This window comes from Aethalodelphis obliquidens, unplaced genomic scaffold (genome assembly GCF_003676395.1).
Source record: "Aethalodelphis obliquidens isolate GAN/ISIS:26980383/991018 unplaced genomic scaffold, ASM367639v1 scaffold7, whole genome shotgun sequence".
In the NCBI taxonomy this organism is placed as follows: domain Eukaryota; kingdom Metazoa; phylum Chordata; class Mammalia; order Artiodactyla; family Delphinidae; genus Aethalodelphis; species Aethalodelphis obliquidens.
The window spans coordinates 64,429,040-64,453,809 of record NW_020837951.1 but is presented as its reverse complement, the minus strand read 5'-3'; the positions used below and the strand labels follow the sequence as shown (position 1 = coordinate 64,453,809).

Here is a 24,770-nt window from a genome sequence, read left to right as displayed (position 1 = left end):
TGGGAGAATAATTTAGCATATATTTTACCTCTTAATAATTGCATACACGCTAAATATATCCCACACAAACAAAAATATTTGATGTTCATGGAAGCATTGTCTGCAATAATTGAAACTTGGAAAGAACTTAAATCTCAATCAATCCAGTAATGGATAAACTAATTATGACATATGCATAGGATAAAATACTATAGATCAGTTAAATTGAATGAACCAGAGATCGTTTATTAACTTGGCTAAGTCTCAAAAACACAAGTGAGAAAGACAAGTTGGACAGAGACTCATACTCTGTGATACTGTATGTATATTTTAAAAATATACAAAATACTAAAAAAAAATGATGTATCATCAATGTTTACAGACAGAAAATTAAACACCAACTTCAGAATGATGGTTATCTTTTGGCGGTGAGGTGGTGGTGGGATGGTGAAGTGATTCAGTCTTCAGTGATATGAAATTCATTATGAATTTTAAGCAAATATGACAAACACATGATCTAGATGGTAAGTGTTGGCTATATTAATGGTATTGGTTGGTTATATTGAGTATTAATTATATATTAATACCTGTTATTTTTTGTATGTTCAAATATTTATAATAGGTGTATGGTTTAATCAACGCAATCCATGTCTGGAGTACATTATAACATAAAAGAAAATTCCAAAAGAACTATAAAATACCTCATGCAGTTATACATCAAGATTAACTTGCCTGCTCCAAAATAAATTTTTTTAATTTTTGTCACAGAATTTATTTTCTCATCAAACCAAAGCTACCTGGATCCTTACAGTGAAGAGTGTGTGTGTGTCTGTAACAAATAAAATCACATTTAGAGGAAACTGAGTGAGTTTTTCTTTTCTCCACTAGAGGGAGGTGTTGAACTTACAATATTTTAAAATGGAGCTTGTTTTTGAACTGACATTTAACATCAAAGTAAACCACACTGTGCTCTTAGAAAATAAACTTGCTTTCTTTCCACACCTTCCAGAAACATAGCCCCAAAAGTATAATTCTTTATACTTACTCATATAAACACTATTTCTTGAACTCCAAAATATGGTTTCAAGTCTGAAGGATTAAAGTAATTAGAAACATATCAGAGCTAAAGTACTCCCCCTTCCTAACTTATGAAATATATCAATATAGATATAGTTACAACCTTAGTCTAGTACATGGTTATCTCTCTAAATCCCCAAAGCCAGCATAGTTCTACAATCAAGAATAGTGTTTACTACTGTAGAGTATAAACTAGTACTAACTTTATGTAATACCTATCACAAATTATAAATCCATAAACTTGAAGACCAAGCAATTATACTTCTAGGCATTTACACAGCTAAATCACATGTACAACAGCGCAAAGATATGGACAAGAATGTTAGTGAATCATTTTAAATTAAAGCAAAAACTTTTGAAGGAAATAAAATGTCTATCAATAAGGGATTTGTTAAATGTATTAGGAACTTCCACATGACAGAAAAGCTTCAAACACTACAAGAATAGTGTAAGAATATCAAAAGATGGATGCCAAATATTACTGAGGCATATTTATGTAAATATAATAATATATGTTTATACACCCTTAGATGAGGAGTAGGACTGGAGCAGGCAGGCCTGCAGGGGAGGGGGGGATTCCTTCACTTTGTGCTTTTAACTTTCCCTAAATTCGGGGCATTTTTACAATAAGAACAATATTATGTAATTTTATAAACTGAATATTAAGATATTTCCTGTTTGGAAACAGGCAGTACCAGTGACAGACTCACTTTCTATGCCATTTGCTTACAAAGGGCACCAGCAGACAGTTTCCCCGGAAGCTACCAAGAAAAGCTCCTTGCTACCCTAGATCATTTAAGGCAAAACTCTGAAATACTTCCTTTTCATGCAACTTACTCCAAGCTGTCCCTAGATCACAACTGTGCTTACCAGGTCAATCTCTGACATGTTGTACCCCAATCCCTAGCTGCTGTCTTATCATACAGCCAGTGATTGATGCCCACACCTAGTCTGATATCTTCCTTTACCCCCTCGCCCCCCCACTCTTCCTCCTCCTTCTTCAGTCTGCGGTATTATTTTCAGTCTACATTTCCCACGCTCTTTTGCCATCACAAAATCTCCCACCCCTTGATCACTAGATATATAAACCAAATTTAGTCAGTGAATGAGGAAAGGGCACTTTGTTCCCTGGCTTAGTTACAGAATTTTGGAAATAAATTAAATATGAAAAACATACATTCATCTTCTAAATGCTTTCAATCCTACTGATGAGTTATACATTGAAATGAACTATAAAAATGACAAAGGACAGAGTATGATGGTTTACCACTGCACGTCCCACACTGCCTACAATAGAAAAGCTCATGGCTAATAAGCATCCTCAAAGTTCACATTTCTATTGCAGAAAACAAAGAAATAAATAAAAACAAATGTTCATTTTAAATAAAAATTTTAAATAAATAGAGATAAAAAATAACATATTTTTTCCAAGATCAATATAAACACATCATTCTAAAATTACCATGGCTTTGCTTTGGTTTGAAATTTCAAATAATGCTAAAGACATGGAATTTTTATGTTTATCAAAAGTGGACAGGCATTTAAAAAATGAAAAACACTTTCTTAAAATGAGGTAACTCCATTAATATTCCAGAGAAGTACACCTCTATTCAGCACTTCAATTACTGGGAAAGAAAGGAGACATGGCATAAAATTAAGATTTGCTTTTTATAGTGAGCCTGAATTCTAAAGCCCAGATGAGAGAAATATTATATCAGCTTTGTCTGTTAAAGATGGAGCTTCATGTAGGTTTATTTAAAACTTATTTTAAAAACTGAATTCCCTTAGAGAGCTACACAAAAGAACACTATGTGATACTAACACCTAATTATAGGATGGAAACCTGAACCCATCAACAGCCAATAGAGAGAGAATTTCCATCTATCCCTCAAGTTGTTTTAAAAAAGACTTTTTTAAAATATAAAAGGTTTCTAAGCTTGCTTTATAAAAGGAAAAGCAGTTTTCTTTTGTTAAAATAAAAAGGACAAGAAATTAAGAGACAGTGTTCTGAACATTTTGGTTACAGAGTACAATAAAATCTATTTCACAGAAGATGGTAGTAACTAAGGAGTATATTCCCCTATTCTTCCCACACATAATAAAGATTCATACAGAATTTCAAATTATCTTAACACTTCATAATACAAAGTCTGATGTAACCACGTATATTTCATGTGAGATTTACAGGATTGACCAGGAAACTGTTATCAAAATCACATCATCCACACATTTAAATACAGGTCTCTGCAGCATATTTTATAAGTTCCGGGCTTCTGACTGGTAGCGCTGGAAATTTCTGAGTATTTTTAAAAAAGGGGGGGGTTGGGACTTCCCTGGTGGTGCAGTGGTTAAGAATCCACCTGTCAATAAAGGGGACACGGGTTCGATCCCTGGTCCACGAAGATCCCACATGCCATGGAGCAACTAAGCCCGCGTGCCACAACTACTGAGCCTGCACTCTAGGGCCCACATGCTGCAACTACTGAGCCCATGTGCTGCAACTACTGAAGCCCACGTGCCTAGAGCCCGTGCTCCACAACAGGAGAAGCCACAATGAGACGCCTGCACACCAGAACAAAGAGTAGCCCCCACTAGCTGCAACTAAAGAAAGCCCGCGCACAGCAATGAAGACCCAACGCAGCCAAAAAATAATAGATAATAAAAGGGTTATTTTCATTTACTTACGTGTACTTGTTTGTTCTAGGTAACCCTGAAGACAATTATCAACAACAGCTCAAATGTCCTCTGCTCTGTGGTGATCTCCCCAATCTCCCAGGCAATTAATTTATTTCTCTTTTATGATCCCATAGCATTTTGTTCAAAATTATTTGTTACAATTATTTGTTATTATATTACAATATATTTTCTCTCTTTACATGTCTCTCCATGTTGAGATATCTTTTAGGACAGAAATCATATCTTAATCAATTTTATATCTTCAGGACCCACAGTAGGAACTCAGAAAGTACTTAGGGAATGAATAAATGAACGAGTGACTGAATGAATGAGAGAACTAACTATACAAATTACAAGCAGACTCTAAAAATAACAGGAGCTAAAAACAGAGCTATCATATGATCCTACAATCCCACTCCTGGGCATATACTGGGAGAAAAACATGGTCCGAAAGGATTCATGCACCCCAGTGTTCACTGCAGTGCTGTTTACAATAGCCAAGACATGGGAGCAACATAAATAAATGTCCATCGATGAAAGAATGGATAAAGAAGATGTGGTACATATATACAATGGAATATTACTCAGCCATTAAAAAGAATGAAACTTGGAAAGAACTTTGCAGCAACATGGATGGACCTAGAGACTGTCATACTGAGTGAAGTGAGTCAGACAGAGAAAGAGAAATATCGTGTGTGATATCGCTTATGTGTGGAATTTTTTTTTAAAAAGATAGAAATGAACTTATTTACGGAAGAGAGACAGACTCACAGACTTTGTTGTATACCTGAAACTAACACAACATTGTTAATCAACTATACTCCAATATAAAATAAAAAGTTAAAGAAGCAAATAATAAATGGGGTTACTAATAAAGCATAAGTTATTCATGTTAGACAAATTTGAAGTCATGGCCTTAGAGAGTTCAAGTCTACTAATAAAGAGTATAATTAGCTTTATATCATAAGAAAATCTGAAAATATATTTACCATTACCTCTGCTTAATTTATTTCCAGTGGTTGGCACATGTATGACAAATAAAGCCTTTATAAAATCTCAAAAACAAATAAAATAACATAAAATAAAATAAAAAAATACTAAGAGGTCTAGAGAGTGACTGTCTTTCCAAATTCCACAGAGGGAGAGACTGGGAAGAAAAGGATTGCCCAAGGACCAAAGGTTTGGTAAAGATATGATTTTGTTGGTATTCTGAACACTTACATATACAACAAATTCAGTATTTCCACTGTTTACTGCCAGCTTTCACTCTTAAAGAAATAAGGTGCTTTCTATTCTCTGCAGGTTTTGGGCCGCCTTCATCTCACAAAATTGTTCGTAACACAAAGCAACTCTAAAATTTATTTTAGATGGGTATTTTTCATTCTGTAAAGAATGCATCTCTTTGACATCTATATAAAGACTATATTTCAATTTGTCATTTTGTGTAGAAAAAATGTTGTCTTACCACAGAACAAATAAGAGAAGAAATGATGGAAATTTATTTGAAATTTTAAATTAGTTGGTTAGTGAATGAACAGTTTTCATTTCTCCTACCTCTCCTTCAAAATAATTTACATATAATCTCCTGAAAGAATGCAAAGTGAACAGGAGTAAAAATCTGGAGACTTGTAGTCTTTTCCCACACTAATCACTCAGTCTATGGTGTGAGTAAATCACAGATTGCCATCTGCTCATCTATAATGGGGATTAGATGTAATCAGTGATTTTCAAATTGGACTACTTGAAGCCTGGGGGATTCTGTGATTTTGCGGGGAAGAGGTTAAAAGAACATGATTAAGAATTTGCACTTCTTAAAAAGAGTTCCAAAAAAATCACTATATTATATGATTTATAAGCATCCTCTAATACCAAAATCTGATTATTCTATTTCTTTATGTTGTTAAAGGCTGCTAACAGTCTCATATTTTAAACTGGAAAACTAAATGCCAAATGTATAGGTGTCCTTTAAAAATCAAATAATTTATGCAGAAGTCACCCAATTCTAATAGTATCTTTTGGAAACAGTTGCCCATATTGTCATGTAACTACAAATGAAACATGGCCTTCCAGAGAGCAAAGACTAGGAATTATTTTTTCCTTGAGTAAGTGAGTCAATTATCACACTAAGGTAATTTTTAATTTCATAAGCATTAAAATGACATATTTATTATTATTTTTAAAATACCTGTACTATAAATTGTAACTCTCTTCTTTCTGCTTCCCATTGTTCTGCTTGTAATCTAAATTCCTCCAATGCTGTCTTCCTGATATGAGACTCCATCTCATTCTTCTCCTGCTGATGTTTTTCCAACGTTTCCTTTACGTGAATAAAATCTTGTTTTAGTATTAGATCAATAAAAGCTATCTTTCTTCCTTCATCCACAATTTAAATATACATAGGGCTCTCCTTACCTATACAGACTGTTAAAACTCATTATAATTTATGTTAAAATCATTAATTAATAGAATAATTATATTTTGGTCATCACAATGTATATGTGAATAAGAAGCTATGGTTACCCATTTAATTTAAGCAACATTTCATATATATATATAGATAGACAGATAGATAGATATAAATAGATATAGATATTTAACCCAATTTTTCCAAAAAATTTAACTGCTGGGGATTGAACAAAATGCATCATATGATAGAGACAAAACAAAGCAGATTGTTTGGCAAATATGTAATCTATATGTAAAGGAGATAATATGGAAAGCTCTAATTAGCTATAGAAATACTATTTGGATTATCCCTGATAATTTATACATAAATCTGACAAAGAACACTGTATTTACCAAAGGGGAGAAGGAGGAGTTTTGTGCAACAAATCAGTATAAGGAAACTCTAGAATGTTAAAAATTTGAAAAGTCAAAAAAATTTTTTTAGGTTTAGACTATTAACTAATTTCTAGTTCTACAGATAAACAATATTTGCAAGAGGTTTTTCTTCTGGGGTTTTCCGAGTTGTACTACATTTACAAGATCTAATCTGGTTCAAAATCTCAGAAGTATAAAATGCAGGTTTCCCAAGAAGCCCAATCTTCTAAACTATAGGGTTTTAAACTAAGTCTGCATTAACACAAGGAGAAAGATTCTGTGGTTTATATGAGACAGAGGGAAAGCCTCCTGTGTCCTTATAAACTGTAGCGTGGTTCTGCATAATAAAGACTGCCCTCCCAACTTTCACTAATGGAAAGGCAACAGGAGGAGCCTTGAGGTTTTTTCCCCTTAGGGCAAAAGAGTGACTCCTCTTCACCCCCAAAGGTCTCTGTGCAGATTAGTTCAAAGCCAATTGTATAAAATCAAAGCAAAGTTCTCCTACCAAACAGGTGATGAAGGTCACATCAAGATCTATAAAAGAGATCTTGAGATGCAGGCTGATTGACTATAAGGATTGCTGCCACCATTACCCTCTTTCCCCATAGCTCTAGACATTTCATGTGGAGAAGTTTATACAAAGCAGTTCAGGGACTTGTAGTTCCAGGTGCCACCTAAACTCCCCCCATTCAAATACTAATGGAGCCCTTGTATATGCCAGGCACTGTTCCAGGGTCTAGGAATATTACAATAAAGAGAAGAGAAAACTGTGACTGTTGACATGCAGGAAATCAAAAGGAGATATGCTGACAAGGTCAGGGAACCTTTGTGCTGAAACTTTTACATTTAACAAATGTTTTTGTAAAATTATTTTTAGTGAAGATTTATTTCCAATATTCTGAAAAGCCATTTACACCAGTGGTAAATGTAGAGCATTTTTATCATGTAATTTTATTTATTTATTTTTGGCTGAGTTGGGTCTTTGTTGCTGCACACGGGCTCTCTCTAGTTGCAGCGAGCAGGGGCTACTCTTAGTTGTGGTGCGCAGGCTTCTCACTGCGGTGGCTTCTCTTATTGCGGAGCACGGGCTCTAGGCGCAGCACGGGCTTCAGTAGTTGTGGCTCACAGGCTCTAGAGCACAGTCTCAGTAGTTGTGGCACACGGGCTTAGTTGCTCCGCAGCATCTTCCTGGACCAGGGCTCGAACCTGTGTCCCCTGCATTGGCAGGCAGATTCTTGACCACTGCACCACCAGGGAAGCCCTATCATGTATTTTTAAATTTAAATTGGTACTTCCAAAAAGTGGCAAATACAGACAATTCAAAATCTATCTTTTAAGTGGGTGGCAACTTCAACATTAAACCATACTTTTACTTTAGAGACTAAAAAGGAACAAAAAATGGGAGAATAAATAGCTCACAATAATTTCAATAAAAGGTCATCAAATATTTATATACTGTGCCTATATAGAATGTACCCTACACAGATAATGAAGTTTACATCAGATACATAAAAATTTTTCTATATTTATTGCATATTCAGGTCAAAATCTGGGGCCCACATTTTTAAAATTACAAATTTTCATGTTGCTGGACCAAAAGGGTTGTGGGTTCTTATCTTATTACAGTATTCCCATATAAGTGAGTTGGTTTTTTTTTTGATCAGAGATCTCAAACTGTTTTTCACAAAAGAAACAATATATATATATATATTAATATATTGCTAAAGCATATAAAAAATAGACCTGCAAAAATGCCCCTAAAAAGGAAAGAAGAGAGGGAGAAAGGAAGGGAGTTGGGCGGGGGGGGAAGAAATTAGATTTTCTTGCTTTCTGGTATTTTCCTTTCCAAAAATAACTTCAAATAATGTATAATACATATAATGAATATTAAATATTAAAAAATTCCTTCATAAAATATTTTACCTGTACAGTTTTCTCTAGTCTGCTTTTTTCTTTCATAAGTAAATCATATTTTTGATCACAGTTTTGAATTATATTGTCTCTTTCCTCCAAATCACATTCAAATCTTCTGCATTCTTCTTTCCATTTCTGCTGGGAAGTCTGGAATGCTTTCTCCATCCCACTTGCCTTTCCCTGAAGTTCTGCATTCTGAGCTATTAAAAATATAAAAGAATAATAGGTACATTTACAACCATAAATTAAAACCGTAGGAGTTCAGAAACCTAGGCATTGGAGCTGCTTTCAATTACAGCATGATATTAAGACAAAACATTTAACCACTTCATACCAGTGAACTCTTGAAAAGTTCCTGTCCCAAAACCAATCTATTCTACAATTTCTCAATCTCTTCTTCCCCTCCAGACAGAGGTGATTTTGCTGTGAAATTGTTATGACATATTCCTAGAGGCACACCCAAGTTTAGATGCACCAGCTGCAACTCAAATGCTTTTTCTCCTATTCAAGAAAATAAAAATTTTTTAAGTGTGACATATAATAGGGCTACTTTTTAAAAAGACTTGATAGATTACAAATTTTGATTTTTGACTTGGCAACAAGTTAGTTGTGGCATATCTTACACTTGATACTGTCACAAAATTGAGGTTGGGAACCCTAGAACTATAGCTCTTTACTCCCCCAAAGTTAGGCTCGATTCACCTCTCATCCTAGTATTACCTCAACAATAACCATCACTTCCCAACTCACTATGGGTGCTGTTTGCCTCAGCACCTAGAAAGAAGTGATGAAAGGCTTCCAGGTCTGGCTCCATCACCTATCACCTGATTAAACCTCCTTGACTCTCTAACCCTCAGTGGGAATAAAGTTGTTGTAAAGATAAAAATGAGGAAATATGTACAAACATACTTGTTAAACAAACCAAAAAAAAAAAAGCCAGTTAGTAGTATTATTTTTAAATTATATTTGTGTTTTGAATGGATCATATGTTCAAAATACAAGTTATTATCAAAGGTACAAAAAGTCTCCCTCCCATCCAGTTACTCTCTCTACAAGACATTATTGTATGGTTTAGTATCCTGTATTGCAGGTAAAAAGTTTGAGGCCATTTTGATTCCTGTTCCTTTGCATCTGGTTTATTTTTCTTTCCTTTCCTTTCCTTTTCTCTTTGAAAGCTTTAGGATCTTTTTTTGGTCTCTATTTTTCTGGAATTTCATAATGCTATGCCTTCACATGGGTCTATTTTTTTCCACTGTGGTGAATATTCTGTGGACCCTTTCAATCTGGCAACTCATATCCTTCAGCTCTGAGATTTTTTTAAAGTAATTTCATTGATTCATTTATCCCTCTCTGTTTTCTCTCTTATCTCTTTCTTTCAATATTACCTATTATTCAGATTGGCCCTCAAAGTTTCTTGCCTTTTCTCTCCTATTTTTCCACCTTTGCCTTTTTTAATCTAATTTTGGGATATTTCTTCCATCTTCATCTTCCAATGCTTCTACTGATATTTTTCATTTCTGATTTCACATATTTTTTACATCTTTATTGGAGTATAATTGCTTTACAATGGTGTGTTAGTTTCTGCTTTATAACAAAGTGAATCAGTTATACACATACATATGTTCCCATATCTCTTCCCTCTTGCGTCTCTGTCCCTCCCACACTCCCTATCCCACCCTTCTAGGTGGTCACAAAGCACCGAGCTGATCTCCCTGTGCTATGTGGCTGCTTCCCACTAGCTATCTATTTTACGTTTGGTAGTGTATATATGTCCATGCCACTCTCCCACTTTGTCACAGCTTACCCTTCCCCCTCCCCATATCCTCAAGTCCATTCTCTAGTAGGTCTGTGTCTTTATTCCTATCTTATCCCTAGGTTCTTCATGATATTTTTATTTCTTAAATTCTATATATATGTGTTAGCATACGGTATTTGTCTTTCTCTTTCTGACTTACTTCACACTGTATGACAGACTCTAGGTCCATCCACCTCATTACAAATAGCTCAATTTTGTTTCTTTTTATGGCTGAGTAATATTCCACTGTATATATGTGCCACATCTTCTTTATCCATTCATCCGATGATGGACACTTAGGTTGTTTCCAAAAATATGGAATGCTTCACGAATTTGCGTATCATGCTTGCGCAGGGGCCATGCTAATCTTCTCTGTATCGTTCCAATTTTAGTATATGTGCTGCCGAAGCAAGCACCTGATTTCACATTTTTAATTTCTAAGAGTTTTCTTTTTTTTACACCACCTGGTTCTTGCATCATGGATGGAATATATTCTTTTTCAGCTCTGAGGATATTAATAATGCTTATTTGTTAAATCTTCTCCTTGCAGAGTTTCTGATTCTTCCAAATTATTTTTTTCTCTCCATTTTAGAGGCTTTCCACGAGTATCTGCTAATTCTTGGCTGCCTGCTCCCAATTAAGTGTAACTGTAAGGGTGACATACCTTTTATACATCCACATAACCACTACCTAGATTCTGAGCTTCAGGATGAAACTTGATAACTGTGGTCTGATAAAAGTAGGCCATTTATTAGGAAATCCCCAACATCAGCATCATTAGGTTTTTCCTCTTGGCTTGGTCAGATGACCCATGGAAGAGTTTTCCAAGCTCCCACGTGAAGTGTAGAAATCTCAGTGCTAGCTTTTGGGAAACTCAATAGAAAAAAGGAAGCTGGAAGGAATAGTTCCTCAATATTTAACATTGAGTATGTTATCTTCCTGTTTTTGCCAGTCTGGAGACCCTGTATTTTATCATCTCCAGATATTAAGCCCCCCGAATTACACTAGGAAGTGGGAGCAATCCCAGAATATCATACTCTTGGGAAGGGGATCTAAGAACCTAAGTGCCTCTAGAGCAAACAGATTTCATCTAACCCTCTTTATTTTACTTCTGCTATTCCAATTCCTAATTCCAAAGGTAGCTGGTGCTTCCAGTTCATAAGCCTTTGATTATCTAGCAAGTTGTGTGCCAGCTTTCCCAACCCCTGGCTTAGGATTCTGATGTCTCAGGTCTGCTAAGTCAGTTATCCCTCATCCATTCATTTTCCAGCTTCGAAAATTTTCTCTGTTATCTTGTCTCCTCTCTCAATCATTATGAGATTATCTCTTTTAATATCCCATAACTCCATCAGGCTGTTTTTTATTCTACCCTCAATATTTTATCATACATATAAAGTTTAAAGTATTGTAAAATGAACACCTGTAAAGCCCAGACTAGACTCTATGATTGTTAACATTTTGCCGTATGTATTTTCTTTACCACACATTCATCCATCTATCCATGCATCCACTCATTTATTTCATCCATCAGACCATACTTTTTTATGCATTTCAAAACAAGTTGCAAACAAAAGTACATTTCACTGCTGAATAATTAAGCATTCATATCAATAATATAGAATTCAATTTTTTTTGCAGGTAAAATTTACATATAGTGAAATGGACAAATCTTAAGTGCTCCATTCAAAGAGACTTGACAAATGCATACACTCATGTAACCAAAACCCCTATCAAAATACAGAAAATTTCCTTCAATCAGAAAAGTTTCCCCCTACTTTTCCTAGTTAGTCCTCACTGCCAACCCATCCTAGAGGTAACCGCTGTTCTGATTTTTTTTTCACCAACGACTAGTTTTTTCTGTCCTAGAATTTCATATAATGGAATCATACAGGAAGTCCTCTTCTGTGTAAAGTTTCACTCAGCATAATGTTTTTGAGATTCACTCATGTTATTGAATGTATCAGTAGTTTGGTTCATTTTTATTGCTTAGTAATATTTCATTGAGTGAATATACAAAAATTGTTTCTTCATTCTTCTGTCAATGGACATTTGGGGTTTCTCTCCAATTTGGGGCTGCCATGAATAGAGCTGCTATGAAATTCTTATACAAGTCTTTTGTGGACAAATGTTTCTCAGAGAAACTACCAAAGAGTGAAACTTCTGGGTCACTGGATAAATATATGTTTATTTTAAAAGAAATTGCCAAGTTTTTTTCCAAAGTATTTGTACCATTTCACTTTCTCACTAACAAAGTATAAGAGTTCCAGTTCCTCTACAACCTAACTAACATTTGGTATTGACAGTCCTTTCAATGAGAGCCATCAGATGGGTATGCAGTGACAGTCACTGTGGTTTTAGTTTGCATTTCTCTGATGACAAATGAAGGTAAGCATTTTTCATATGATTAACGGCCATTCTTCTATGTTCCTCTGTAAAGTGTCTTGAAATCATTTGACTTTGGGCAAGTAACTTCCCATCTTCCCTGGACTTCAACTTCCTCATAATTAAATAAAAGTCATTAACTTGTACATCTAGTGCCTTTCAAGTCTTATAATCCTAAGTTCCAGATAGTAGTTAAGTAATTAAATGCCAAAGGTAATCAAAAGTATTTTTGACCAATGGCCAGGCCAAGACTAGGGATCGTAACCTTTATAATATTATAACGGGACATTCTCTTGGCCCCATGCAGTTAACAAAGCACTTTTATTTTCTCATTTCATCCTTAAAACAACCTAGGTTCAAGTATCAGTAAGTGGCAGAATCAGGACCTAAATCTAAATCTTCAGAATTCACGTTCAGTGTTCTCTTCATTAAAACCTGCTGAGTATAAGAATGTTCAGGGCAACACTATTCTTAATAAACAAAAAACAGACACTACCCACTACCAATAGAAATGGATGAATATAAGTGTGGTATGTTCACACTATATAATACTAAACATCAATATGAAGTTCATATGACAATAGGAATGAACTCACAAGCACAAAGTTGAAGAAAAGAAGCCAGATACAAAAGAGTACATACTATATGATTCCTTTCATATAAAGTACGAAAAAGAGGCAAAATTAATTATTGCTATTAAAAATCAGGATAGCAGTTATCTATGTGGAGGACTTCTGGTAATTTTCCATTTCATGACCCAGGTGCTGGTTATAAGTCATACACTTTTCTAGGCACACTTCTTTATATATATTATACTCTGTGGTTCCTAAACCTAGCTAATCAACAAATCACCTGCAGTGCTTCTTGAACATACAGATTTTCTCAAGCTAGAGATTCTGTTTCAGATTACATGTGATAGGAGGCCTATGAATTTTTTTAAAATCTCTATATGATTCTGCTGATTATTCATGAAACAAGTGCTCTAAAAAGTGATTAACAGAATTTTCAAACCATTTTTCTATACTTGTACAAAAAAAATAATGTAAGGTAAAGTAAATGAATGTTCACATAATTGCCAGAAGACATACACACACAGCAAAGTCTGTCCATCAAAGGCCAGTCAAAGAAATCAAAACCCTACCTCTGATCCTATATGGAATGCATACACAACAGGGAGCAATGATATACAATGACGTTACAAACATGGAAAGAAATAGAAATAGTTTTACCACAGAGTTTTTCTTGGATCCTATGTGCCTCCGCTAATCTTTCTTCAGCAGCCCGCCTTCCGAGTCCAGCTTCCTTTCTAGCAACAGCCAGGTCATATTCCAGACTTTGTCGCAATGCCTCTCCTTTTTCAACCTCGGATCGTAGCTTGGCAATCTGGCTCTCGTAGCTTGCCAGCTAAAAACAGACTTCTGATATCATGAACCAATATAAAAATATGTCTCCAAGATTATGAGATCATGCACTCAAACATTTTCTTAGAGAAATTTGTTTCTATAATATTTATAAGACAAGAATTTACACATTTATACTTTATAAAAGACTGGAAAAGAAGCACTAGCCTTACTCAGCAAACAACATTCATTAATTTTCTTATTTTAGAGAATCCACTAGAGAAAAAAATTTTTTAATTCTTATATGCACGTCTTATTAAAAGTAAAGAGAAATCACAGGTTTTAATCAGAAAAAGTCATACCTAAGAAGTGAAAAAAATGCATGACATACAGTAAGAACTTAAAAATTCATTCTTGGGCTTCCCTCGTGGCGCAGTGGTTGAGAGTCCGCCTGCCGAGGCAGGGGACATGGGTTCGTGCTCCGGTCCGGAAAGATCCCACATGCCGCGGAACGGCTGGGCCCGTGGGCCATAGCCGCTGAGCCTGCGCGTCCGGACCCTGTGTTCCGCAACGGGAGAGGCCACAACAGTGAGAGGCCCACATACCGGAAAAAAAAAAAAAATTCATTCTCTCCTCTACTCCTAAACCCTAATTGAAATCAAGAAGCAAATGGTGGACTTCCCTGGCAGTCCAGTGGTTAAGACTCCGCACTCCCAATGCAGGGGGCACAGGTTCGAACCCTGGTCAGGGAGCTAATGTCCCACATGCCACACAGTGCGGCCAAAAAAATAAACTAAAAAAAATAAAATAAAATGCCTTAAAAAAAGCAGCAAATAGTATCAAATTTTGGTAAATATTGTCTATATTATTTATCTGGATTATGACATTACTCATAGAGCATAAAGTAATAAAAGTGCCTGTTTTACAGGGATTTTAATGAACGAATATCTAATTTATCTACTATTTAGATAACCAGATAGTTAATAACTAGATTTAATTTATCTAATATCCTTCCATGAAGTAGTGTGACAGGAGACAGGTCAGAGAGTTAGAACCAGATGATTTATAAAGTCCCTTCCCACTCCGAAATTCTATGATCTAATCAATGATTCATTAAATGATATTAAATACTTGCTACATGTCAAGTACAGTGAAAGATATAAAAACAAACATTATAGAGCCCCTGATCTCCAGTAATGAAATGCTATAGAAAGTCATAAGGGATTAGTTTTACGAAAGAGGTAAAAATGTTATGATAGTTCAAAGAAAAGCAAAATTACTTCTTGCTGGAGGGAGAGAAAGAAATGATGGATGAGAGAGAATGCTAGGAAGATATCATATGGGAAAGCATCAAGCTACTATATCAGGCTAGGAATAGATGGTCCAATTACCATATAAGAAAAGACAAAAAGGATTTCTAAAGGGCAACATCAGAAATTACCGTAAGTAGCAGTTAATATGTAGAGTGCAGCAGGAGTTACACTCTTTTTAACATATATAAAAAAAAAATTTCCATTTTTATAAATGTTAGAAAAGTAAATGTCTTCAGCACACTTATACTCACAAAATAAGAATTTACAAATATCTTTCAATAAGTTAATGGAAAAAAACATAAAACCTTTATTACATCTTCAAGATAACTCCGTTTATTTCAGAATCACGCCATCCCTCCCTGCCCAGGAATAAAGTTGGTAACATTTGGGCATTCCCAGTTGTGCCAGTCATTTACCTGTTTGCCCTCAGACACCCCCTCCCCCATCCTTCTCCAGCTCTACTCCATATTCTAGGAACTACATGTGCCAGACTTCCCTGCCCACTGGCTTCTTGGGAGTTTGGATCAATGAGAGGCACTTGTGGTATATGTGAGGACAGGAAAGGAGAAGCCAGGGTATTTGTCCCTCTCTAGATCTACCCTGAGCAGCATCTGTCTTCCCTGTGGCTGCAAATCCTTCTGGATAGCTAGCTTTTTTCAACCTTAGGAATGAAAGCAACTTCCTAATGTTGCTACCCTCTGGGTTACCTTAACATCCCCTATTTGTCTTTTTACCTCTTCTGGTACTTGTGTAATCAATTCCACTTGGACACCAAATGATATTACTCTTGGTATCAGAAATAGCCTCAAGATGGGTTTCTGATATTTTGTGGTAAACCTATATGAGCCTAAATACAATGAAGACCTTTTTGCAGGTAGAAATGAGATACTTTTGCAGTGATCCATGGCCTCCAGTGGGATCACAATTATTTACATTATCATGTGCAATTGTTTAAAATAAAGTGCCAGTTGAGTTCAAGCCTTTGGGAAATGAAGTAGCAACTGCACTTGACCAACATGGCAGTTTTGTTTACTACAAGACCCATGGCATGGGAAGGCTAAATCTAACTATGCTAGAGAATTTACAAAAATGAAAAGGTAATCCCAGGGTTCTAGAATCTCAGCTCAAGACAGTCAGAAAGCCAGAGAGTTTCTACGTTGACTTTAAAGAATCTCTTATTTCTCATAGCCCCATGGCAGACAAGGCTAAAGACCAGATGGAAAATCTAATTATGGGGAATGCAGAATTAAAATACAAGTTGAATAAAGAGCCTCAACAAGTTTCTAATGTTAAGATGGTATATATCAGCTGGGCATTAGGTAGAAAGGAAGGCGATGGATGAGGACTTTTGGAATTAGACAATCCTGAAAACTGTGAACTTCCAATCTCCTCTGAACACCCCTTCTCCCAACAACAGCAGCCTCTTCTCCCTGTCTGAGCTACTTGACCTTCCCTTGCTTTAAGACTTAGTGAGGACCACAACTGAAATAGCTGTCTTGCAACAAGATGTGCAAGAACCACTTTCACCTCTTTGTTGCCATCGATAGACTCAGACCTCAGTAAGCCACAAGGGGAGAAATGCAGTCTTCTCTGGGAGAAGATAGCATCTATAGCAAAAGGACTGCCAAATCTTGCTAATCTTGTAATAGAAGGAACCCGCAGAACATATATAGGCTTGATTTGGATTTAATAAGCTAGCTGTAACAGTTTGCTCAGAATGGGTGACTGTAAATTGAATTCAACATCAGCCTGCATCACTTAATAAAGTCAAAATGCCGGTACTTTCCTGATATAATATGCAGACTTAAGAAGATGGGAGTGGTGGCTTCCCTTGTGGTCCAGTGGCTAAGACTCTACGCTCCCAATGCAAGGGGCCTGGGTTCAATCCCTGGTCAGGGAACTAGATCCCACATGCTGCAACTAAAAGAGCTCACATGCCGCAACTAAAGATCCCTCATGGGGGTTTCCCTGGTGGCGCAGTGGTTAAGAATCCACCTGCCAATGCAGGGGACACGGGTTCGAGCCCTGGCCCAGGAAGATCCCATATGCCGCAAAGCAACTAAGCCCGTGAGCCACAACTACTGAGCCTGAGCTCTAGAGCCCACGAGCCACAACTACTGAGCCCACGTGCCACAGCTACTGAAGCCTGCGTGCCTAGAGCCCAGCTCCGCAGCAAGAGAAGCCGCGACAATGAGAAGCCCACGCACCGCAACGAAGAGTAGCCCCCGCTCACTGCAACTAGCGAAAGCCCGCACACAGCAATGAAGACCCAGCACAGCCAAAAATAAAAATTAATTAATTAATTAGTTAATTTAAAAAAAGATTTCGCATGCCACAGTGAAGATCCCCCATGTGGCAATGAAGATCCTGTGTGCCGCAATTAAGACCCGGCGCAGCCAAATAAATAAATAAATATTTAAAAAATAAAAGAAAAGAAAAGAAGATGGGAGTGCTTTTTTTTACAAGCAAACCAAAACCTCCCCTTTCGCCAACTGCATCCTCTTTGAGAGCCCAAAGGACATTATTTTCCTAATTAAAGTGCTCTAACATACACTGGCCAACAAAAGCACCCTTAGAAAGCTCTAGCAGCTAACCTCTATATACCAGAGATAATAGTAGATGGTAAAGATAATGGTGGGATATGTCATAATTGAGATGGACTCGCCAACCTCAATCAAAATGGTGAAATTCCAGAGTAGCAAAGGCCAAGTGGTAGCAATTAACCAGTAGAGACAAGGTGAGCACAGTTTCTATAATGGATGGCTGGAGCACAATAGTAATCATAGCATTTGACCTCCAGGTATTTGTGGTGGTATCTAATTGATCCTTGTGTACCTGGGAATTAAAGAGATGGGCAGTCTTCTAAAGCAGTGCTATGCAGTAGATATATAAGGCAAGAAATTTTAAATTTTGTGTAAAATTTTCTAGTAGCAATATTTTGAAAAGTAAAAATAAATATGTGAAATTAATTTTAACATTTAACCCAATATATCCAAGATTCTTTATTTCAACATAAAATCAACATGAAAAATTATTAGTGAGCTATTTTACTTTTTTTAGATATTTTACACCTTTTTGTACCAAGTTTATGAAATCCAGTGTGTATTTGTATCACATCTTAATTCAGACTAGTCACATTTCAAGTGCTCAAAAGATACATGTGGCTAATGGCCACCATATTGGAGAAGCGATTCTAAAGCATTATTTGGTCTAAACAACAGCAACAAAAACAAACAAACCAAAAAAACCAAACTGACAAAAAAACAGAAAAACTCCAAGTCTGGTGAGCAGAATCCTTACTTAAGTCTCTAAAACATGAAGTCATACCCTCCCATCAGTTCCCAGACTCCCTGACTCCTTGAGGCACCACCACAAGTACACACTGTAAACTTCCCCGAGCCTTTCCCAATGCGCAAGGTACAAGCTCTGAACTGGAGACTAGCATTTACTATATCCCGCATACACAGATCCAGGAAATAAAGGATGGAAGTGGAAGTGGCCTCTCTCTATTAACACAGCCTCTAATAACCTTACCATCTACCAACCCACTCACCGGGTTCCCCCCCACCCACCCAAACATGCAACTTTGGGCTTTGATATTTTATAAGAGATCTTAATTTACAAAGGGTGAATACTTCCACCAGGTGACACAAAAATGACCCACATTGATACATACTGCAACATGGATTAACTTTGGAAACATGCCAAATGAAACAAAACAAACACAAAGGACAAATACTCTACGGTGCCACTTATATAAGGTATCTATCTAGAATATGCAAATGCATAGAAATATAAAGTAGATTAGAGATTAGCAGGGGGTGGGGATAGGGGAAGGATGATGGGGGAGTTATTGCTTAACAGGTACAGTTTCTGTATGGGATGATAAAAATTTTTGAAAATAGATACTGGCGTGTGAATATAAATATAACTGAATTGTTCACTTAAAATGGTTAAAATTGTAAATGTTATATATTTTTTACCACAGTAAAAAACATTTTTTTAAATCCATTATATCAGAAGCTGAGACTACCTCTAGGCTAGTTTTGGGCTCCTTGTGCCAGTGAAACAAAAGGCAAAGAAAGATGATGTTACCAGAGTCTTGATTACCAAGACTGGCTGGGGTGACCGATCCTGATTACCAAGGGGATAGTGAGGCAGAGGAGACCATGGAAACCTGGGGATTCAACGGTATGATTCTCAGTATATCCATATCTACAGAGATCCAATAGAGGTGGCACCATTAAGGAATCAAACTTTTCAAGAATGAAATGCGGTCACTCCACCAAGGAAAATGCTGGCAGAGGGTAAGGGGAACAGGAATCAGTTGTGACAGAAGTGAAGTGAAAAATATCAGCTTATAGGGCTTCCCTGGTGGCGCAGTGGTTGGGAGTCCGCCTGCCGACACAGGGGACAAGGGTTCGTGCCCCGGTCCGGGAAGATCCCACATGCCGCGGAGCGGCTGGGCCCGTGAGCCATGGCCGCTGAGCCTGCGCGTCCGGAGCCTGTGCTCCGCAGCAGGAGAGGCCACAGCAGTGAGAGGCCCAAAAATATCAGCTTATAACCCTAGGACCAGTTCTAAGAATAAGAACTGCAGTAGCTCTGCATATCTGTTATATGTATATATTAGTGATTTTTTTCTTTGCTCCTCATCTCTGGCGTTATATGAAGAATGTTGGTACTATTGGTCTCAATTTAATTCATGAGACACAAAATTGTAAGATTCTGATGGTGAGGATACATATCATCTGTGAGATAGAAACGATGGACTAATAAGGCTTTGTGTCTCCCATTGTGGAGTGGGTGAGAGCATCTTTGTATAGAGGATATTTGAGTTGCCTTGCAAGATTACGCAGGAACAAGATATTACTGCATGGGAGTTACACATGAGCAGAAGAGTGATAATGAATGCTGAAGAGCAAAAAGTGTGGAGTGTCAATTATTTGTCCATTTGATCCATTTCTGAACCCCCTTCTTTTGCTCTACTCTATTATATCATAGGAACTGTAATTCCCATGCTCCATTGTTAAATGACTCTACTTCCAGCAGTGTCTCTGGCAGTAGCTGCATCTCTTTTCAGGTTCCAGCTGCCTATCCTTCATTCCAACATCCCAACCTGACTGAACAGCCCCTACCATGGTTCTCCCTCCCACCAGACAGCTCCAACTTCTGGACTCTGGTAACATCATCTCCTCCCATTGGTCCTCTGGCCTAGAGGTGCTGGTGGCTTCCTGATGTAACTAATCTCCAGGTGGCCTCATCATTCCCTGTTTGAATTCCTAGGTCTTTCATCACCTGTACAACCAATTCCGTCTATTAATGTCCCTCTTTTAGCCTTACTGGGCCTTATTTGATTTCCAGAGCTACCCACAGAGCTGTGAAAAACATATCCTCTAGCTGTGAAAAACAACCATGAGGTTGTTTTCTCATTTAAGCTTCAACATATGCACTACAACATACAACAGCAACAAAATGGTATCTCCCTCCTTTCCAAAACAAGTCTTCATTCTTTTAGGTCTTATGCTCAACCAGTTGTCTTAGAACCTCCTCTCTGTGTCATCCTCCATGTCTTTCCTGATGCCCTCCTACAGCATGTCTCAGCCTCTAAAAGGTCTTTCACCATTTTTACACCATGACCCTCTTTGGCAATCTGGCACAGCCTTTTCAAAATAATGTAATTACATGCATAAAATAAAATACACAAGATAACAAAAAGAATCTAAGTATAAAAATAAATATATAACAACCAATTTGTGATGCTGTAATCTACGTTACTTCTTTAATAACACATTAAATAACAAGTTGTACTCACAAGTCTAATAACCATTTCAAAGTAATGACAAGTATAAACAATATTTCAATATATTTGCAGTAACTGAAGTATGGTATGTGTCTGCAATTTCTATTGGTGATAAATTCAAAAGTACTGCTAATCCTACTATAGCTTGCTTTTAAAAGGACGACAGGCTGGGCCAAGCCCTTCATAACTGAAGGAAATGCTTAACATGAGTTAGGGGTTAATAAAAATAAAAATATAATTTCTCCCTATCCAACTACATGGATTCCTTGATTTCTCAGTTTGTAAGGACCCCTGCTTAAGACCCCTACTCCTAAGAAATCTGGCAGGATCAGTCAAACACCTTTAGGTCTTGAACCCTAGAAAGCCTACTGCTTCGTCCTAGGTATCCAGTAACTTTTGGCTAGAGTTACATTGCTTTTCCTTATTCTCTCCCACCCTCATTGCTCTAAAAGATTTTCTTGCTCTATCGTCACTATTGGGGCCAATGAGATATCTGAATAGCTTCATGACCTCTTGTCCTACTTTGCACATCTGTATTATTGTGCTCAAATAATTTTAATAACCACCGCAAAAGTGAAAACCTTGTGGCATTTTCCCATCTCAATCACCCACATTAGTACAACTTAGTTTCGTTCGGAAGCTGTGAGTCTGTAAGAAACTCCTCTCCCCCATACCCTCTGCCCACTAATAAATCTCAACAGTAACCTATTATTTCCATACCTAGGAAAGAAAACGGGGGCTCAGAAAAATGACATAAGTTGCCCAAGAACCCACAATAATGAAATTCCTAGAGAAGTCATTTTAAAGATTTTTATTATTTTTTATTGTGGTATAATTGACATATTATATTAGTTTCAGGTGTACAACATAATGATTTAATATTTATACATATTGCAAAATGATCACCACATAATTCTAGTTAACATCCATCACCATACATAGTTATAATTTTTTTCTTGTGATGAGAACTTTTAAGATCTACTCTCTTAGCAACTTTCAAAAATGCAATACAGTACATTATTAACTATAGTTGCCACGCTGTATATTACATACCCAGGACTTATTTTATAACTGGAAGTGTGTACCTTTTGACCCCCTTCACCCATTTCATCTACCTCCACCCACCCCCTGCCTCTGACAACCACCAATATATTCTCTGTATCTATGAGCTTGGGGTTTTCTTTAATTTTTAAATACCACCTATAAATGATATCATACAGTATTTGTCTTTTTTTTAACATCTTTATTGGAGTATAATTGCTTAACAATGTTGTGTTAGTTTCTGCTGTATAACAAAGTAAATCAGCTACACATATAAATTTATCCCCATTTCTCCTCCCTCTTGCGTCTCCTTCCCACCCTCCCTAACCCACCCCTCTATGTGGTCACAAATCACGGAGCTGATCTCCCTGTGCCATGCGGCTGCTTCCAACTAGCTATCTATTTTACATTTGGTACTGTATATATGTCCATGCCACTCTCTCACTTCGTCCCAGCTTACCCTTCCCCCTCTCCATGTCCTCAAGTCCATTCTCTACATCTGCGTCTTTATTCCTGTCCTGTCCCTAGGTTCTTCAGAACCACTTTATTTTTTTAAGATTCCGTATATATGCATCAGCATACGGTATTTGTTTTTCTCTTTCTGACTTACTTCACTCTGTAGGACAGTCTCTAGGTACATCCACCTCACTGCAAATAACTCAATGCTGTTTCTTTTTATGGCAGAGTAATATTCCATTGTATATATGTACCATATCTTCTTTATCCATTCATCTGTTGATGGACACTTAGGTTGCTTCCACATCCTGGCTATTGTAAACAGTGCTGCAATGAACATTGTGGTACATGACTCTTTTTGAATTATGGTTTTCTCAGGGTATATGCCCAGTACTGGGATTGCTGGGTCATATGGTAGTCCTGTTTTTAGTTTTTTAAGGAACCTCCATACTGTTCTCCATAGTGGCTGTATCAGTCTACATTCCCCCCAACAGTACAAGAGGGTTCCCCTTTCTCCACACCCTCTCCAGCATATACTGTTTGTAGATTTTTTGATGATAGCCATTCTGACCGGTGTGAGGTGATATCTCATTGTACTTTTGATTTGCATTTCTCTAATGATTAGTTATGTTGATCATACTTTCATGTGTTTGTTGGCAATCTGTATATCTTCTCTGGAGAAACATCTATTTGGGATTTCTGCCCATTTTTGGATTCGGTTGTTTGTTTTATTAATACTGAGCTGCATGAGCTGCTTGTATATTTTGGAGATTAATCCTTTGTCAGTTGCTTCATTTGCAAATATTTTCTCCCATTCTGAGGGTTGTTCTTTTTGTCTTGTTTAGTTTTCTTTGTTGTGCAAAAGCTTTTAAGTTTCATTACATCCCATTTGTTTCTTTTTGTTTTTATTACCATTTCTCTAGGAGGTTGGCCAAAAAGGATCTTCCTGTGATTTATGTCACAGAGTGTTCTAGCTGTTTTCCTCTAAGAGTTTTATAGTGACTGGCCTTACATTTAGGTCTCTAATCCATTTTGAGTTTATTTTTCTGTATGGTCTTAGGGAGTGTTCTAATTTCATTCTTTTACATGTAGCTGTCCAGTGTTCCCAGCACCACTTATTGAAGAGGCTGTCTTTTCTCCATTGTATATTCTTCTCTCATTTATCAAAGATAAGGTAACCATATGTGCATGGGTTTATCTCTGGGCATTATATCCTGTTTCATTGATCTATATTTCTGTTTTTGTACCGGTACCATATACTGTCTTCATTACTGCAGCTTTGTAATATAGTCTGAAGTCTGGGATTCTGATTCCTCCAGCTCTATTTTTCTTTCTCAAGATTGCTTTGGCTATTCAGGGTCTTTTGTGTTTCCATACAAATTGTGAAATCTTTTGTTCTAGTTCTGTGAAAAATGCCATTGGTAGTTTGATAGGGATTGCACTGAACCTATAGATTGCTTTGGGTAGTATAGTCATTTTCACAATGTTGATTCTTCCAATCCAAGAACATGGTATATCTCTCCATCTGTTTATATCATCTTTAATTTCTTTCATCAGTGTCTTACAGTTTTCTGCAGACAGGTCTTTTGTCTCCTTAGGTAGGTTTATTCCTAGGTAATTTATTCTTTTTGTTGCAGTGGTAAATGGGAGTGTTTCCTTAATTTCTCTTTCAGATTTGTCATCATTAGTGCATAGGAATGAAAGAGATTTGTGTGCATTAATTTTGTATCCTGCTACATTACTAAATTTATTGATTAGCTCTAGTAGTTTTCTGGTAGCATCTTTAGGATTCTCTATGTGTAGTATCATGTCATCTGCAAACAGTGACAGCTTTACTTCTTCTTTTCTGATTTGGATTCCTTTTATTTCTTTTTCTTCTCTGACTCCTGTGGCTAAACTTCCAAAACTATGTTGAGTAAGAGTGGTGAGAGTGGGCAACCTTGACTTGTTCCTGATCTTAGTGGCAATGGTTTCAGTTTTTCACTACTGAGAACGATGGTAGCTATGGGCTTGTCATAAATGGCCTGTATTATGTTGAGGTAAGTTCCCTCTATGCTTACTTTCTGGAGGGTTTTTATCATAAATGGGTATTGAATTTTGTCAAAAGCTTTTTTTGTGTCTATTGAAATGATCATATGGATTTTATCCTTCAGTTTGTTAATATGGTGCATCACACT

The 24,770-nt window shown here is 36.8% G+C and overlaps 1 protein-coding gene and 1 non-coding gene across 2 annotated transcripts in view; both read right to left on the bottom strand.

Annotated features, from left to right (window-relative positions):
• The window catches only part of CCDC171 (coiled-coil domain containing 171), a 356,794-nt gene that overhangs the window by 307,394 nt on the left and 24,630 nt on the right, over nucleotides 1-24,770 (bottom strand). The window contains exons 6-8 of the mRNA XM_027105900.1: nucleotides 13,873-14,047; nucleotides 8,476-8,666; nucleotides 5,918-6,049 (exon numbers count right to left, since the gene is read on the bottom strand). Coding sequence (XP_026961701.1) covers nucleotides 5,918-6,049; nucleotides 8,476-8,666; nucleotides 13,873-14,047 — 498 coding nt within the window. The remainder of the gene's footprint in view (nucleotides 1-5,917; nucleotides 6,050-8,475; nucleotides 8,667-13,872; nucleotides 14,048-24,770) is intronic.
• LOC113620268 (U6 spliceosomal RNA) lies at nucleotides 10,571-10,677 on the bottom strand. Its single transcript, XR_003432715.1, has one exon. It is a non-coding gene; the product is annotated as a U6 spliceosomal RNA (small nuclear RNA).